Raw genomic sequence first — 16,513 nt, 5'->3', positions numbered from 1 at the left:
GAACAGTATAATATGCCTATAAGTAAATGCAAGCCAAAACCATCCACAACCCCAACGAGCGCAAGACAAACTAACGAGAAGGTCTGTCAGACAGCGAGAGCGACATCCTAAATAGGAATAACAAGCAAGGGTATACCAGTTGCGCAGAGACATGGGGACTGCTTAAAGTATGAAATGATCTACGCAGTGATTAATCACATCCAATCCCCGTTTGTGTTCAGTAATACGTTCATCTTGACAAATAATCATCTTATGGCTGGTAAACACGCCAGGAAAGAACGCGATGTGTTTCTTCATTTTGGGTAGGCCCGCCTTGATGGCAAGCGCCATAGATTTCTGCGGATCATGCAGAGCTGGACGAGACCCTCCAGTATGAAGCCCACTTATATCGAGGCCCACTTCTAGATCAGAGGTGGGCGATGACACCATGTCCATTGCAATCGTACCGGCATCCGAAACAAGGGTTGAGAGTTGATTGCTATATAGCTGACGGTCAGAAATTGGTGCCACGAATGCCACTCGACTTGCCTGTCGTTGGATTGCTCCTTAGTGACTTTGGTTTTTTGTGACTCCAAATCGAAGTGGGGGTGAGATTTCCTTTCCGAATCAGCCGCAGATGGGTTACTGCGGAAATGCTTTCTGATCCGCAAAAAGCTTGCAATCCGGTGAAACGTAAATGAGGCCAGGATCAGAATAATGGGTGGAATAATGGTAGGGATGAGGATGACAAGACCTATGTCCAATGGTTTGGGCAGAAAAGGATAAGTGGAGGGAGAAAACCATGGCTTGATGGATATCCAGAAGGCCGGCTTCTCCCAAGAGCCTTTCGGCTCTCTGGTAGGCACCGGGCGGTTTTTGACGCCCGAAATGAGCCCCGGGTACTTTGGGTCCAGGGTCCTGTACATATATACTCATCAGGGTGTAAATTGAAGGAAAAACCACCGCTACGCACAGCTCGATGTCACCAATCACAACGGATTGTTCAGCTGGTGCACGGAAGACCCCTGACTTTGCTAATGCAGGCAAAAACGGATCCGAGTCGTCGATGCCGCCAGTCAGATAAGGTACAACGCGGTCCAGTACCTAAAAACTAAGGGTTAAGACAACCTCCAGAAGCGGGAAGAAAGATCACGAACAGCATTCGCATACACGTCAATTTTTTCGAACTTGTTCAGTGTTGCCAGATACTCTTGGGAAGCGAGCTCCTCAACGAGTGGCTTCCCCGATTTTGAATACTTGTCTTTGAGATACAGCTGTTCCCCAGTCCGTGACAAGAAAAAAGACGATACAGCCCCCATCACTGAGGACACCGCTCCAGGAGTTCTAGCTCGGATACCTTAGGTGATGAGCATTGAAGTGGCGGGAGGACATACATCGGGACACCCAACGCTGGGGACGCAACCGTAGTGAAATTGCACGGGTGGATCCTCTCGAAAAACCCTTGCTTGTCCAATATGTAAACAGCCAGACGAGCTATGAGGCCGCCCAACGAGTATCTAGCCGCCCGATCAATGTGATGACCGTCCTCAAGTGGCATCCACTACATACCCTAGTATACTAAACTTCCGTACTTCTTGGGACGCTTTCCGGTAATCTTCGATCTTGGAGTGAATTTCTTCGACAACGCGGTCCGCACAGACATCAACACCATCATAAGTTTTGACGTCGGAGTAACTCTCACAGCAGTGGACCTCCAAAATGTGCCCAGTGGAGTCCGCCCGCTGCTGCAAGACCCTCCTTAGAGTGTGCATATGCTCCGGTCTACCCCATAAACCATGACAGAGAAAGACAGCATGAATTTGTGTTTGTGCTATAAAATTTACGCTAGTATCAAGCCTTAGACCAACGACCGCCATTAGGGGGAGTAGGTGGGTTTGAGATTAGAAGAATGAGAGGATAAAACACCGTTTGCAGATTCTCGCGCTTTATGTGTGTGGGCAACGAGGCTGCCTGCTTGTTGGCGCCAGATTGATAGTAGGAAGTGTATCACTGCCTTTGCGCTTTTAATGGTTGGCACTCGCCTCAAGGCTGTTCCGTCCTACTGCGACGATCCCGTAGGCGCTGGCCTAATCGACGGAGGATAGGAGTGGCTTTGTTTTCTTCACAACCTCCACAAATATAATTCGGAGAACACAGCCATAAACATCACACGTCATGATCTAAACATGACAATACCATGCATGCACAGCCCAAGGCGGACCCGGAACCTCACATACGCGTCCGTTTGTACTAGCCCAACTTTGACACCATTTAGTGATGAGTGTCTCAGCGGGACCTCCCTGGTCCGGAAAGTCACTCCCGCGGCTCCTTGCGAGGAAATGTGCGCCTCGACGGCGGTGGAACCAATCCTGACACAGGTAACGGGTAGGCGCGGAAGTATGTGTGATGGTGGCGCGTTTAGTTGGAGTTCCTGGACTACCGGTTGCAAGCCAATCGGAAGGCCTGTTACCGCTCCCAACCAGCACCTAATTTCTTAAGGAAAATAACCAGTAACTTGTATGCATTGATCAATGTAATGCCATGAAACCATCGCATTAATCGCGCAATCTATCTACATCCATTGCCTGTGCGTGCCTTCCCTACACCTACCGATGCGCCACGACCACTGGAAAAACCGAGCTCCCTGTGATTGCCGACATGCTTCCCATGTTGCCAGCATATTCCCGACATATCAACAACAAGACGGGCTACTGGCTGAGGGTGCGCACAAGGATGCTTGACAGTCCCGCTGAGGCCCTGTCCTCAATGGCATCCCGTTCCACCAGACCATTGAGGGGTGGTTAGCGCATGGTAGATGAGACTGTTACCCGTTGTGACAAGCTGATCGCCCCACGGCAAAGCGGCAGTTTCAAAGGCCCTCTGTCCTACCATCTGGGCTGGACCCTAATGCCCAAATTTCCATACCATCCGGTCATGCATGGGAGGCTCACTGAATTAAGACCCTGGTAGTGATGAAAAACGGAATCCCCTCCAAATGGCGTGGCTGGATGCTGTTACTCTCGACGGGAGAAACGAGGACAAATCGTGGCGATAGAATCTAACTATGCTGCTCCCCCTGCCAAGCCTCAAGCCTGTCGTTTGATGCAGTGAAGAAGCACTCAGCATTTCGAATAGCACAGCTCTTCCAGTGGCTCAACTACATCTAATTTGAGCACTGTCCCGGTCCGGCGACGGTGAGACGGCAAGAGCAGGCTAACACAGGCAAGACTCAAGAACCTAGCGGGTCGCCAATATTCAAAAGCCCCAGAGTGGCGATGGACATGAACAGGTCCGCTGATATTGGTCGATTAAGATTGGAGAAACTGGGTCGCCCGACCTGGCTGAAGCAGTTTCCATGGCAATGTATCACCCCACCCACACAAAAAAGACCCTCTCCTGGAAGCCCAGCAGCATGGTAGTCGCGCTTAGTTTCCTAGCTAAGCAATGCCCCTGGGAATGGCGGAAAATCAGTGTGGCCAGCGTGTAGAAATATATCAGGAGACAACAGAAAATCGTTCATTGTATGCGTAACCTACATCATAGCCGGGGGTTCAGAGCGTCGGATGGTATAGATTCGGAAGCACAATATACATACGACAAAGACACACCTGTTGTGGCATGTAAGTAAGCGGACGGATGAGACTGGTAGAATTGTTTGTAACCTCATTGTTTGCGTGTCAAGCCCCGACCCGCATTCCTCGCATAAAGCGTCAATTAGAATTCGCCGTTAATTTCGAAGCAAGTTTTACAACGCGGGAGAACACAGGAAGGATGCAGATAGGAGCGTTCGGGCGTTCGATATTTCCATTGGCACGAAACATCAAGATCTTTGTGCTGTGCGGAGGTAAGAGGATCGATAGGCGCCGAGCCACTATCAACGCGTCCAGGATTTCGACAGTTTAGTGCAAAATACCGAGGACGGTTTTTTCGCGGTGACGCCGGGGGCAGGAGGCGGGTTCGGAATGAATGGAGGGAAAACGTCAAGTTCCAATGGACAGCGTGGGAATGTTGCCTCGACACATTTTTGAAAGGTTTTTCTCACCATCCCTAAGAGACGCCGACACCCCTTCTTGCCGGGTCAATGTAACGATGGCTGCCACTTTCTGTACAAAACTCAACCCATCAGCCCCTCGGTGTGCCATCCAATCTGGGAGGTTCCGGGTGGCCTATATGCCATTCGCTAGGGAGGAGGACTGGCCATGGTGGAATTTACCAACCATCTAGTTCGCGTCAGTAGCTGGACCTGCAATGTCCTCTCGACCGCTTCGAACAACGTTCTCTCACTCTATACATTCCAACCATCAATTGTCGTGCACCCTTGTTTATCCGCTATATAACCACTTCATATTTGTCTCAGGCCATAGCCCCCTCCACGCCTGCGGGTCAAAACAGGGCCTAGGCGCCCTGCGTCCGGGTATACCGGTTCTTACGCGCTCTGTTGCGTGGATAATGGTCTTTCCTCAGCTACTTCCTCGAGGGCAACCCTTCCTATTACGACAATAATTGTATCTCTGCTCCACGCTACATTCCCCAATTCAACACGTAGAGCACTTTCTCGGATTCATCGTTAGCGGATGATACGCGAGGGTTTATTGCATACTCATTCCATAGAACTTCGCCTTTCCAATGGGACGTTCGGCTTCGATTGATACTTCCTTCATGCTTCCAAGTCTCTAGTCATGATCACTGCTTGCCGGATAACTGTCCCAGAAGCGAATCGCATCTGGCGCTTCATTCCACTGCCAAGCAGGCAGGCCATGTTTTGTAACTCCTCCACGAAATCGCATTGCGCGTCGCTGAGCAATCCTCCATTAAACAGCGTTAGCCGTATCGCACGATGGCGAGGCAGAAATGCATGTGGGTAGGCATGCAAACTGCAGTTCCTAGCAGATGGGCCACCATGTGGACCTGGCTCCGCGGATGTGCCACGGTTAGCAAAGGGGTCGTTCAGCGCAGGTATTCAACTCGCGCGGCATAACTCACTACCTTGGGTTCTCGACTACCCTGGTAGCGATTGCTCTGAACCTTCACGCTGCGGAGGTTTCATCCTGTTTGCCCGAGAAAACCGCATTTGCTCAACAGAAGACTCACGTTTCCTTTGAGTCACCAATGGTCACCATCCACCCTTACATTCACTGATGTCCTTCATACGCTGATGGTCGTCTAGGCAAGGTGGTAATGAATTGGAGGGGACCTTGTATTCCCATATGTATCAAGCTACGCATGCTCTATGATCATTGTTGCTGTGCGCGTTTCGCCGTGGGCCACGCTGTCTCGCTTCTTGGCTCCGTGTTAGCCTCGGCATTGTTACTTGGCTTGCACCACCGCCAAACTTGACGGTGATACCCGCTTTGATTTGGCTTCCTCCAGAAGCCGTTTGTGCGTGCCTTTTGTTGTCGTCTTGGGTCCCTCTGTGCTGTGTCCCTGTAAGCAAGGCGAATGTGGTTCACAGACGCATGAATGGATGGATGGATGGATGGATTCATTTTAGAGTACGTAACCGTGCCTATCGGCATATGCCGTACTATAGTGACTCGGGTGAAAAAAGTTTGGAGAACATAAGGATGTGAAGAAAGGAATTTGTTTGACCTAGGAAATATGAGACATCGAGTAATCAATGGTGTGAAGGAGAATAAAGTGAGATGAAGCAATAACACATAAAGGGGCATGCGACCCCTGCACTGAGATTGAACAACGGGTGAGGGAGAATGGAGGTGGAAAGAGGTTGGATAGAGGAAAGGACACGCGACCCCCAGTGTTGGGGTCGCATGTTTTGCTGCTGTGTGCCTATGGTTAAGTCAATGTTTGAGTGCGCGGTTCTTGCGGGTGGGTGAGTTGGAGGGTGCTTTCACGGGTTTATGTCACGGTAGGCTGGTGAATGTTCCAGTGGCAGCGAAAGGCGATGGGTGTTGGTGGCATCTTGCTCATGCTTGTTGAATAAAGGCATGTGGCAGATAGGCCTTTGGTAGAAGGGGTAGTGGAGAGAAATGAAAGTGTTGGGGTGACGGCAGGACTTGAACCTGCATTCCTTGCAGTCAACTTTTTGTCGGCATATGGGGCTATCGTTGGCGCTACCACTATCGCGCCTCGTCACGAAGAGGTAGTGGAGAGAAAGATGAATCGGAAGGGTGTTGGGGTGATGGCAGGACTTGAACCTGCACTCCTCCGGCCTGCCCATGGACTTATGGAGGCTACCATTGGCGCTACCACTATTGCACCTCACCATCCCAAAAGGTAGTGGAGAAGAGAAAAAGAAGGAAGGGTTGGGGTGACGGTGGGACTTGAACCCACAGTCCTCTGGCCAGTCCCGTCTGGGCTTACGGAGGTCACCATTGGCGTTGCCACTATCGCGCTCATCATCCCAAAAAGGTAGTGGTGAGAAGAAAAAGGAAGGGTTGGCTTGACGGCGGGACATGCACCCGCGCTCTTGCATCTCTCCAGCCAGTGCGGCTCTGGGCTTACGGGGTTGCGGTTGATTGGCATTACCACGGTGGCCACGTCATCCTCCCTTCAGATGTTAGAGGCCTAATTAGTTTTAAACAGGGGCACCGCGTGAAGGTTTAGGCCCGTGCCGGGTGTTCGCTGTGGTAGCAGAACTCCCCCTCGACTGACATCCATCGTCGAGGCCCACAGACGCATGAAAGTACTAGTATAGATATGGAATCCGGATCTCGTGACGATGGGGATTAAATACATCTGACGGACATCGACTGCAGGCCTGACTCCAACGCAGGCGGGGCTCAATTTGCACGGTGATCTTTACTATCTATCATACTTGGCATCGATGGCCTGCAATTCCTGTGGTATTGGCCTTGGTTTCTCTTCGAAATGCTTATCGTACTTGGCGGCCATGCACTGGCCACGTGCGGGAATCAGCTTTGAGATTCACGTTCCTGTCCAGCTACCCTTGACAAGTGTGAGCACCGCGTAGTTTGTTGGTTTGCGTCGGGACATCTAAAGCCCATCGACAGGCAATCGACTCCCGGAGATCAGTGCCAATCGTATCTCTATATCCCGCAATCCTTTTAATCTCACCTCGCCATGCTTCAAACGCTCTTTCTTTCGATTCTCCTGACTATCCCGGCTCGTCCTGGTGACGCACAATCAGTAAGCTGCGAACTTGTTGTACGCCCGCTAAAGCGGCATAACATTGGCTCTAAGATTCAGTCGGTCTTTGAAACAACATGGAACCAAACCAAGCTTTTCTCTTACTCAGGGCCGTCCAATTTGAACTTCGGTTCTTCCAGTGGTTCTGCGACTGCCGCCATCAATATTCAGGAAAATACCGTATATCAACAGATGGTGAGTACAGCAATCTGCTTGCCCCTTTCACTGACTCAAAAGCGTCCCAATCATAGGATGGATTCGGTGCCTCGCTGAGTTCGTAGGAATCGATGTCTGAGCTAAAAACTCTGAACCTTCTGACCAAAGTATTGATTAGCGGATTCCGCCGCCTACGTGCTGAAGCTGCTCAAGGTAAATTTTAGGTTGAACTGATGGGAGGGAACTAACCAAGCCCTTCCTAGCAAAACGATTCCTCCAGCTATTCATCCCTACTGTCAATGATGTTCAACCCAAAGGATGGAGCTAACAGCGCAGGCATTAGCTTTATCCGCATACCTCTGGGATCCTCGGATCTTTCGCTGTCGGCCTACTCCTACGATGATGTAGCCTCTCAAGACCCAAATATGCAATCGTTTACCTTGGATACGCTCCCTTCCATTGTTCTTGAAGTTGTGTGTGATATCCAACTCATCAACCCATACGTTAAATACTACTTCGTTCCGTGGTCGCCTGTAAGCTCCTAAATCATTCCTATCTTCTGACTTGTTGCTTACCGAATCCCGAGCCTGGATGGATGAAGGACTCGAATTCCCTCTTAGGCGGATCGTTCCAGAGTGCCTTCACCGATGCCTGTATGCTGCGCCCCCCATACCCTACGGTTGAGACTAACAGATGGCTTTTTCATAGATGCAAAATACTTATTTCGCTCAATTATGGCGTGGCAGGCGAAAGGAATTCCGCCATTCTACATCAGTATCCAGGTTTGTCGATCATTTTACAGTGGAAGCCTACTCCGCCTCACTGATGTCCGGGCAGAATGAACCTCTTGTGCGTGAAACGGGTTTTCAGTCCTCCGTTTGCCGTAACGAGTGTGATAGTACAACAACCCCACATATCCTACAGCACTGATCTCAGCAAATGACAGCGCCCAAATTGCCATCCGGCTGCGAAAACTGTTAGATGGTCAGGGTTTCACAAGTGTCAAGATACTAGGGTAAGTCAACCCAAAATTGACTATTTGCACCTCAGGTCTCCTGACGCAAAGAGGGACTGTCAGCTACGAGGATAATTGGGACAGTTTGGATTATGCCAACTCTGTCGTGAGTTACTACGGGAGAATCCCGTCACAGCGCTTCAAGCCTTCATTTTTTTGTGTCAGTTATCTACAGGTTCGAGTGCATATTCAGGAGTCGCCTTCCATTGTTACGCGGGGGATCCCAGCATAATGTCGCAGATGCAGGAAAGCTGGCCGAATACGTGGATCTACCAAAGTGGCTACTCTCATTACCCTTATACGTATTGCTGACCCCTCCCCCGTAGCTGAGTGTGCTTCCACTACTGGTACAGATTGGTAACTACCTTACTCCATCATGTTGACGCGACGGCTGAGCACCCTTTGGCAGGTGGTCCGATATCAAATGGCAAACGGAACGAATTTGGATAGGCTCACCGAATTATTACTCCCGTACTGCCGCCATGTGGTCCTTGGCTGGTGATCCTTCGGGGGTAAGATCAGACGGATTATTAGCAGTCGTCTATACTTCGTATCGTTAACTAATTGACACCAGGGGCCCTTGCTTCCCGGAACCAACAGCTGTGGCCAGGGATGCCGTGCCATGGTCAGTATTGTGGGAAGCAACTACACTCTCAATCAGGAATGTGAGTGGCATTCTTATGCATTTTCATTCACCTCAATCTCCCGATCGTCTGTGCCTAGTCTATGGACTTGCTCATGCCAATAAAGCGGTCCTTCCGGTCGATGCTGGTGGACCCACCGGAGAGCGTATTCAATCTTCTATTACGGGGTCTAACGCTGGGTCACTTCTGGCGACAACATACAGGATACGTCGCTCCAAGGCAGGCAATCCTACACGATATACAATGGTTTGTGTGTGGCAGTCATATTGCAGAAAGTCTGCTGAGCGGCCGTCTAGGTGGTACTAAATTCGGCTGACTCAGGGCCTAACCCGGGTCCCATCACATGCGACATCCAGTTTCGAGGGAAACATCTAACGTATCCATTCCCAGTTGGTTTGACTACGTAAGTATGGAATTGTCAACCTCTACACATGCACCTCATTACCCACATTCACAGACTCATTTGGAATGCCATGTAGAATACGGTAGATTGGTATTGAGCGTATCGAACCATTCCAAACTGGATTGAACACGATGATGTTACACGGAAGTATTAAACGACGACCACAGAGAAAGACGGATCATCAGCCAAAAAAAAAAAACCAGCAGCCGATTGAGACGAGAATATCATCGAAGCGAGCTTAACCATACTCGTTCCTGTGTTTCTGTGTGGACCCTTAGTGATGGCCCAGGAAAGCGCGAAGGTTGACAAAGATTTCAAGGATCTTAATATGAACAATGAGGCTGAAATTTAGGATGATTTTCAGCATGGAGCCAAAGATAAGCAAAACACGTAATCCACTTACGCAACCTTGAGGGGCTCCCTGATGCGGGGGCAAACTCGGATGCAGCTTTTGAGTAAAGCGACGATAACGAGATCGAGCTTCACGATGAACCTAGAATGTTTGACGTCTCGGTACCTGTGGCAACCACGAGAAATCGCCTGCGAGACGTTGGAGTGAGAGCGAGTATCATCATTACTAAACGAATCGAAGTACTCACCACAATGATCTTGATGATAATATCCACACAGACCCTGATGACAGCAGTAACTTTGCAAGAAGAAATGCGAATCTCGTCAATGACGCGGATGGCGACGCGGATGATGACAATAATTTCTTCGATGATAGGGCCCAAGCGCTTCTTTCCATCTGCGAAACACTGTTAGTTAGTTGGCGACCGGCGACCGATGTCCGCATACTAACCGAGATCTTGAATTTTAACCGTGAGTTTCCTGTCAAGGTCAACAAGAACTTTAAGGAGATCCTGGTCACATCCTGACAAGCGGTTAATCATACAACGGCAACCCCACACACAGACCAAAGAAAAAAAGTATCTTACCGCATGGCCTATGGGGGAAGGCATCACGACGAATCAAGTCCTCGACCTCGGCAACATCGTCGATGGCACGTACACCGACTTCGTCGTCGATGGCTCGGATACCAACCTCATCGCTGTCAATGGGCTTGGACCAAGTGAGGAGACTGAGCGAGACGAGGAAGAGAAGAAGAGTCAGGATGCGCTTGGAGAACATTGTAACTAGGTGCGAGAAGAGCGTGGAACTCGTTAGAGCGAAAGGTTCTGCGGTTAGGTGAGGCCCCAGAATTTATACCTTGCGCGTCCGGATTCATCTCCCTCTTCCCAGCAGGTGAAATTTTCTTGATCCAAAAATTCCGGTTGCAAAAGTAGCTCGCTAACGAAAGGAACCTTTGAATTTGCAACAGAGGCGGTGGACCATCGCGTAAACGTTGGAAATGCAAGTTAACCCACATATTGGCGTTATGTGTGTGGGTGCTTTGTTGCAGGACTTGCAGCTGGTCGAGAACTTGGATAGATCGCACTCGCAAACGTAAGATATTACCTCTTCTCCGAATAAGGGGGATCCTTACAGTTCCTGAATGATTAAATGGGTATCGAGGCGTAAGCCAAGGAGTTGGGCATCTAGCGTTGCAGCCCTTTGGTTCTGAGGACACTAGAGCCCAGCTGAGGTGCACAAGGGGCACTCTACTAGATAGTAAAGACACCTATCGCAAGCCCTCCTAATCCCAATATCGTATGCAGGCTTCGTTTGCTTTAGGACCGACTACAGTCTCTAAAAGCTACTGACTGACACAGAGATCCCTGTTTTGGAAATTGGTGAACCGGTGATCGGGGCCCATGCTTACAACAGCTGACTAGTAATTCCCTCGTGCTTTGGAAGGCAACGGTGGCGCGACCAGATGCATTAGGAGGCTTCTTCCTTACAAGACGTAATCCTTGAAAATGATAACTGCTGACCGCGGTTGGACGCTTTATGTTTCCCCAAAGAAGGGTCTACACGGAAGATCGAGAATCGATATCTCCGCAACCTAGCCTTTCAATCCAGAAGATGCTGTCACTAAGACCCCTGGGGCGCGAGAAGGCGGTGCGAAGATGCATGATCCAGACCAGACCCAGTGATTTTTCCCCTACCATAGGGAGGAATGAAGTCACTGACGAAGAATCCGAGCTGTCGTCCCTGTCGACACCGGCGGAACCACCGGGGAACGTACCCAATGTTCCCTAAGACTTGGTGTTGCCATGATCAAATCAGGGAGGTCAGGTTATGAGACGCCGCCATTCCAGTGCGAAGCAGTTCCGCCAAGCGAAAGACCTCGAATTTGCAACACAGACTGAGACATGGTCTGAACAGCAACTTCGATACAAAGCTCGGCCAATTATGGTGAGATGCCAAGGGCAAATTCCAAAAGCGTCCTGAGTCTCGTAAGATTCTCAATATTACCTCTTCTCTTGTGTAGATGACGCCCGTCAATGAACAACAGTTCCTATAATACATCGAGTGGGTGTTAAGACCCGCTTGCAGCTCTTGGGTACGATCGAGGGCCCAGGCAAAAAATCCAGCTGCCGACAATTAACTAATAGGCATTGAAAATCAATGTTGGGCTCAGGCGCCTTGGCGCACGGCCAAGCTAGGCACAAGATGCCCGTAATACGTAAAATCTGATAGTCCGTGCTGATTACCTTTTTTTGATTCAGCTGCCGTACATAATTACATACTGTAATGGCTTGCATGATGCCCAGCCATAAGAATTTACCGACCAACTTCAACCCAACCCAGCCCTCAAGCCCAGAAGATTCTATCATTGAGATCCCCTCAGCCACTGGCGGATGCGGTGTGGATGTATCAGTGCATCCTCCATGTTGCAAATCCAGGGGGTTAGTTGAATCGATCCCGAAAATACATAATTCGCGGCAAATCCCGTATGCAATTCAAAAAAATCCCACTTGCCGACAACTTGGTCAATTCGACTTAGCTTGCGCCACTCATTAAACTCTCAACCTACTCAATAACATGTTTCTGTGGAAATTTGGGGAGGCGGAGCTTGTACGTTGTGGCCAACTCACAACGTGATGTTGTGCTTGCGGCGCTTTTAACATAAGTATACTATATTTATAAAAAAATGAGAATCATGATTATCTGTTGGAGAAATATGGAGTGTTTTTGGTCAGGCTTGGTTTCAGGGCAAGAGCCAAATCCAGTCACGTGGACAATAATTTCGAAAAAAAAAAAAATGGCTTCAAAATGGCTTACACCCAACACCGATTGCCTTCTTGCGATCATGGCCTCTCTCTCTTGCGCACAGCCAAATCTGGTAACGACTGGGGAACCCATGAACTTCTTGCATACAACATCATCATCCAGTTCCAGGATACGACCACCTTTTTCGGCGTTGATCCCCTCCCACAACCCGCCGTCGCCGATGAGGTCCTCACTAGACTGAATGCAGACGAAATGACAGACGACTCGAACTATAGATTTTTACGCTATATGGACTTAGCGATGGATCCTGTGCCAGCGGAGGAGTCGGCAGTGGACGACTTTGCCGTCTGCTTGTTGATGTTGTTGGGTTATGTGCCTCGAACCAGGATCGCGCGCACGCGGGCCGACATCCCACTTGCCATCTGCGGAGAGCAACGTCACGCGAAGACCGGTGTTTGCATTATAGATTCGGACGATGATATCCTACTCCTGGTTCAGGAGGATAAACGTCACAAAGACCGTAAGAATCCGGAGCCACAGCTCATAGCAGAGGCGATCGCCGCGTTTCAGACCAATAACGCCAGACGAACGCGTATTCTCGGTCAAGATGCCATCGACGCCAAGGTGATACCAGGCATTACCTTGGTAGGCTCATCGCCGATCTTTTACAAGATTCGTGTCACCACGGAGCTTGCGCAGGCAGTCGAGCTGGGGCGCTTTCCCGCCACACCAACCGTCGTGTATGCCCATCTTCCTGTGGTATCTCGCCCCGCTCGCCGTCTCAGTGAGGGTATGAAACCTCTGGACAACAGGGGCCACATTCTTGCCTGTTACGAGGCCTTTAAGCAATTCGTGAATTGACGGTCCAGATTCTGGTGGCTTGATGTGACAGACGGCTTACAGTCAAGCGGTTAGGACTAGCTTAGTTATAGATCTTAGGTTCATTAGCCCGGTGTAGGGGCTTCAAATTATTGTAAAGCATGGGTTAATGTTGTCGCAAGTGATTCTGGTACAGTAAGTTTACAAATGACACTTTCGGATACTGTATTGGAGTGGCCAAGCCAGGCGCCAACTGTTGCAAATAGTCCCTCCTATTCGTTAAAGCGTTCCTGGTCAGGATTCAGCAGATCAGGCATTCGGTCCCGGAGCTGGAGGCGCTGCTTGAGCTCATTCCCTTTCCCCCAGACCGATAGGATTATGCATCTTTAATGCTCGTGAGGTTTTGTGGGCTGGCTAGAAACTGTAGAACTCGCCTTGACGCATAATCACACATCCGGAACAATGCATAATAGCTGGGAGCGGGTTACGGTTAGGATATGCAGGGGAGAGACAGTGTCAACACAGCCGAAGAAGGCCCCTTGCTTGGCCTTGTCTTGGTATTAATTAAATTCTGCTACCGGCCAATGTCAGTGTGCCATTGTGGCGACTGCTTATAAAAGCAGTCGATATTCTCTTTCCTTACACCCCCCCCTCAGTTCAACAACATTTGACTGAGCGTAAGTAACACGCTAGCGGTAATTCGCTACCATGACTGTGACTGGGCAGGTCGAAGCTTGGTATATATATATCAGCAGCTGTGGAAAGCCGATAGGGACTCCTGGCGCCGCCCCGGCATTTCCGTCAAGTTGATATAGGCAACAATATTGTTGACATCTGAAGCACAGCTAGTTGTACGTAGGGGGGCTGTCTCGTTGTTTTTGAGCATGCGTATCTAAGAACCGCTGTGCTTTGGGATACTTACGTAAGTCGATCGAATCGAATCATGCGCACTGGTCCCAGTTAACCATGGATCGAACACCACTGGCGCTAGATCTGGATTCACGTACCAGCTGACAATGCTTGCAACAATCGATCTTCCATTATAGGGTTTGAAAGTTTCCTTTCTGGCAATTAACAGCGTACAGGAACACGCGGTACGGTTACGTACCTCCCAATTCGCGTATACGACATCTAATTTCGAAGGGGAACATGCATCTGACAGGTGTAACTTTGTAGGCTGGATCGAGGGAGTCTGGTCGCGCACAGGCTGGCTCGATCCTGACACATGACATGATTCGGCGATGTTAAATGGGTGTTTACTTATAAGCGTTATCGAAACCCATTTTTAAATTATATTGGGCATGATGGCATGGTCCTCGTAATGAATAATTGCTTTTTTTGCAAGCAACAGAAGGCAGCAGACGGACTAGTAGTAATGACCATTAAAAAGAAAAGGGAAGGGGGGGGGGAAACAAAAAATAAGGAGTAAGCTTAGCAGCTGATTGTAACGGGATCATTACAAGGAAATGCCAAGGAAAATAGGAAGATCGACAAAGATGCCAAGGACGTCGAGATGAACAGAGAGACTAATAAAATTTGGAGAGGATCAGTCAAAGAGTCAAGGAGAAGAGGTAAAAAAAAAAAAAAGAATCTGCTACTCACGCAACCTTGAGTAAATCGTGGAAAGAAGGGCAGATATGGACGATGATCTTCACGAAAGCGGTGATGCACACGTTGAGTTGGGAGATGATCACGACGAGATGGATGAGCCCGTATTTGTAGATACCAAGGTAAATCGACTTTTTTTTTTTTTGGTTGAGCCAATATAACAAACATATTACTGTCAGGAGGAAAGGACTTACCACAATGATCTGAACGATGATATCCACACAAGCATGGATGGCAACGGTAATGCCATCCACAGAGATGTAGATATTTGCGATGACTTTGACGGCGACATCGATGATGGCGATAATTTCGGCGATAATGGGCTCGATAGGGTGGTGGCCATCTAAGTTTACGAACATCATCGTTAGTAGTAGTCGCGCGGGGGGGGGAAGACACTGGTTGTTTGTTGAAACGCAAAATTACTGACCGAGAAGATCGATTTTGACCTTGAGCTTGAGATGTAGGTCACGGAGAACAAGAAGAAGGTCATTGTCACATCCTAACAAAAACACGGTGTTAAAAATCGATTTTTTGTTGCCACGGGCATAAGCCCCTGTTTTACAAAAAAAAAAAAAAAAAAAAAAAAGGAACTTTAAAAGGTGCTCTTACCGCATGAGCCACGAGGAGTCAAGCCTCCGACAGGCTGGGCGACGTCGCCGCTGATCGCCCGTGCAGCAAGCGCATTGCTGTCGATTGGCTTGGAGTAGGCAAAGAGACCAAACGAGACGATGAAGAGGAGAAGAGTAAGGATACGATTAGAGAACATCATGGTGTTTGCTAAAAAAAAGAGTGGAATGGAGGAGTCAGAGTGCCAGTGAGTAAAACGTTGACTCTGGGGAGATGAGGGATGATTTTTTTCGTCCGATATTTATACCTTTTACGCTCGGATTCATTTCTGACCCCCCAAACAGCGAAGTCAGGCAAAATCGGTAGTCAGAGGAGAAGGCGATATGGTCCTGATGGACATGATGATTCATAGAGCTTCTAAAGGGCTTCCTGAATGAGGGGCTTGAAAACGTTTGAACCCCAACTGGATGGAATGGATGGAACGAACATGCATAATGATGGGACCAACAACAGAATTTTTTCTCCAGCAGGTGAAATTGCCATGGGATCCCGTTCTTGAATCCAAATGAGAAGCATGCCATTCATCAAGCAAGAACACATTTACAACAGAGGGTGAGACAATCCTTTTTGAAGTGATGATCCGAATATAATAGTGACATGGGCATTCTGCGGGCATGATGTGTTCGCCACGATACATAGGTGAATATGTCCATTAATGCTGTGCATGCCACTCAGTCAAGGACCAGCTGGGTAGAAGCGTCCGAGTCTCGCAACCGAATAAGATCACACAAGCTGGATATCCTTGGACTCGGAAAGATCGGTCCTTGAAATTGAGAGCCCGAGTGGCGAACAGCTCCTGCGCCTGGATGATTACGGGAGTTGAGACGCATCCAAGCCAACAAGCCATGCGTCTAGAGTGATAGATCAACTTGAGTCTGAGAGCAACGACGCGGAAAAGGGTGCCCCGATGGTCACCCCTGCCCAAGCTATTGTAAGGGTGAAACGTGACCTCCTTTTGGAAATTAGCGTGAGAACGAACGCTTCGTTGTCCTTCTAGCCCACCCAGGACCCTAACAAGATATCTTCATCCTAGTATGG

The 16,513-nt window shown here is 49.2% G+C and overlaps 7 protein-coding genes across 7 annotated transcripts; 4 read left to right on the top strand and 3 right to left on the bottom strand.

Annotated features, from left to right (window-relative positions):
• Positions 1 to 172: 172 nt before the first annotated feature.
• On the bottom strand, positions 173 to 2,044 carry EI90DRAFT_2969408 (putative serine esterase-domain-containing protein; the record flags this gene model as incomplete). The annotated part of the gene is made up of 6 exons (XM_039055651.1): positions 1,549 to 2,044; positions 1,374 to 1,496; positions 1,137 to 1,323; positions 953 to 1,083; positions 529 to 897; positions 173 to 478 (listed from the first exon to the last, which is right to left on the bottom strand). Coding segments are annotated over exons 1-6 (1,422 nt in total), but the record flags the coding sequence as incomplete, so codon positions are not given.
• A 1,379-nt stretch (positions 2,045 to 3,423) lies between these two features.
• On the top strand, positions 3,424 to 4,482 carry EI90DRAFT_3014436 (uncharacterized protein; the record flags this gene model as incomplete). The annotated part of the gene is made up of 4 exons (XM_039056783.1): positions 3,424 to 3,500; positions 3,523 to 3,599; positions 3,662 to 3,823; positions 4,337 to 4,482. 4 exons carry the CDS (start codon positions 3,424 to 3,426, stop codon positions 4,480 to 4,482), a joined length of 462 nt encoding a protein of 153 aa, XP_038918868.1.
• A 1,205-nt stretch (positions 4,483 to 5,687) lies between these two features.
• On the top strand, positions 5,688 to 6,508 carry EI90DRAFT_3014435 (uncharacterized protein; the record flags this gene model as incomplete). The annotated part of the gene is made up of 3 exons (XM_039056782.1): positions 5,688 to 5,809; positions 5,938 to 6,213; positions 6,421 to 6,508. 3 exons carry the CDS (start codon positions 5,688 to 5,690, stop codon positions 6,506 to 6,508), a joined length of 486 nt encoding a protein of 161 aa, XP_038918867.1.
• A 512-nt stretch (positions 6,509 to 7,020) lies between these two features.
• EI90DRAFT_2912626 (glycoside hydrolase family 30 protein) lies at positions 7,021 to 9,308 on the top strand (the record flags this gene model as incomplete). Its single annotated transcript, XM_039054469.1, has 15 exons — positions 7,021 to 7,281; positions 7,338 to 7,359; positions 7,421 to 7,455; positions 7,506 to 7,775; positions 7,829 to 7,895; positions 7,951 to 8,024; positions 8,080 to 8,091; positions 8,142 to 8,257; positions 8,321 to 8,363; positions 8,423 to 8,534; positions 8,584 to 8,614; positions 8,667 to 8,769; positions 8,832 to 8,922; positions 8,981 to 9,147; positions 9,198 to 9,308. 15 exons carry the CDS (start codon positions 7,021 to 7,023, stop codon positions 9,306 to 9,308), a joined length of 1,515 nt encoding a protein of 504 aa, XP_038918866.1.
• A 260-nt stretch (positions 9,309 to 9,568) lies between these two features.
• EI90DRAFT_3047204 (uncharacterized protein) lies at positions 9,569 to 10,898 on the bottom strand. Its single transcript, XM_039059535.1, is given in 8 exon segments — positions 9,569 to 9,645; positions 9,708 to 9,844; positions 9,904 to 10,052; positions 10,107 to 10,178; positions 10,243 to 10,440; positions 10,514 to 10,785; positions 10,797 to 10,810; positions 10,840 to 10,898. The coding sequence occupies 6 exon segments, from the start codon at positions 10,671 to 10,673 to the stop codon at positions 9,579 to 9,581; spliced, it is 783 nt and encodes a 260-aa protein (XP_038918865.1). The 5' UTR covers positions 10,674 to 10,785; positions 10,797 to 10,810; positions 10,840 to 10,898; the 3' UTR covers positions 9,569 to 9,578.
• Positions 10,899 to 12,722: 1,824 nt separating this feature from the next.
• On the top strand, positions 12,723 to 13,702 carry EI90DRAFT_3047201 (uncharacterized protein; the record flags this gene model as incomplete). The annotated part of the gene is made up of 1 exon (XM_039059534.1): positions 12,723 to 13,702. A coding segment is annotated over exon 1 (499 nt), but the record flags the coding sequence as incomplete, so codon positions are not given.
• Positions 13,703 to 14,696: 994 nt separating this feature from the next.
• Positions 14,697 to 15,617, bottom strand: EI90DRAFT_3014430 (uncharacterized protein; the record flags this gene model as incomplete). Its single annotated transcript, XM_039056781.1, has 5 exons — positions 14,697 to 14,766; positions 14,843 to 14,979; positions 15,043 to 15,191; positions 15,276 to 15,347; positions 15,458 to 15,617. The coding sequence occupies 5 exons, from the start codon at positions 15,615 to 15,617 to the stop codon at positions 14,697 to 14,699; spliced, it is 588 nt and encodes a 195-aa protein (XP_038918863.1).
• Between the last annotated feature and the right edge of the window lie 896 nt (positions 15,618 to 16,513).

The sequence above is a fragment of the Cantharellus anzutake genome, assembly GCF_015039405.1.
Source record: "Cantharellus anzutake strain C23 chromosome Unknown EI90scaffold_12, whole genome shotgun sequence".
NCBI lineage: Eukaryota > Fungi > Basidiomycota > Agaricomycetes > Cantharellales > Hydnaceae > Cantharellus > Cantharellus anzutake.
Note: the sequence above shows the minus strand (reverse complement) of the source record. Positions and strands in the feature narration are given on the sequence as shown.

Bases quoted from the DNA above. Each gene is read 5' to 3' on its own strand.
- EI90DRAFT_3047204 (XM_039059535.1), bottom strand. From the start codon at position 10,673: ATGTGGGTTAACTTGCATTTCCAACGTTTACGCGATGGTCCACCGCCT. The intron at 10,179-10,242 runs GTAAGATACTTT...ACCGCTTGTCAG, and splicing joins CTTCCCCCATAGGCCATGCG to GATGTGACCAGGATCTCCTT. The intron at 10,053-10,106 runs GTTAGTATGCGG...AGTGTTTCGCAG, and splicing joins GGTTAAAATTCAAGATCTCG to ATGGAAAGAAGCGCTTGGGC.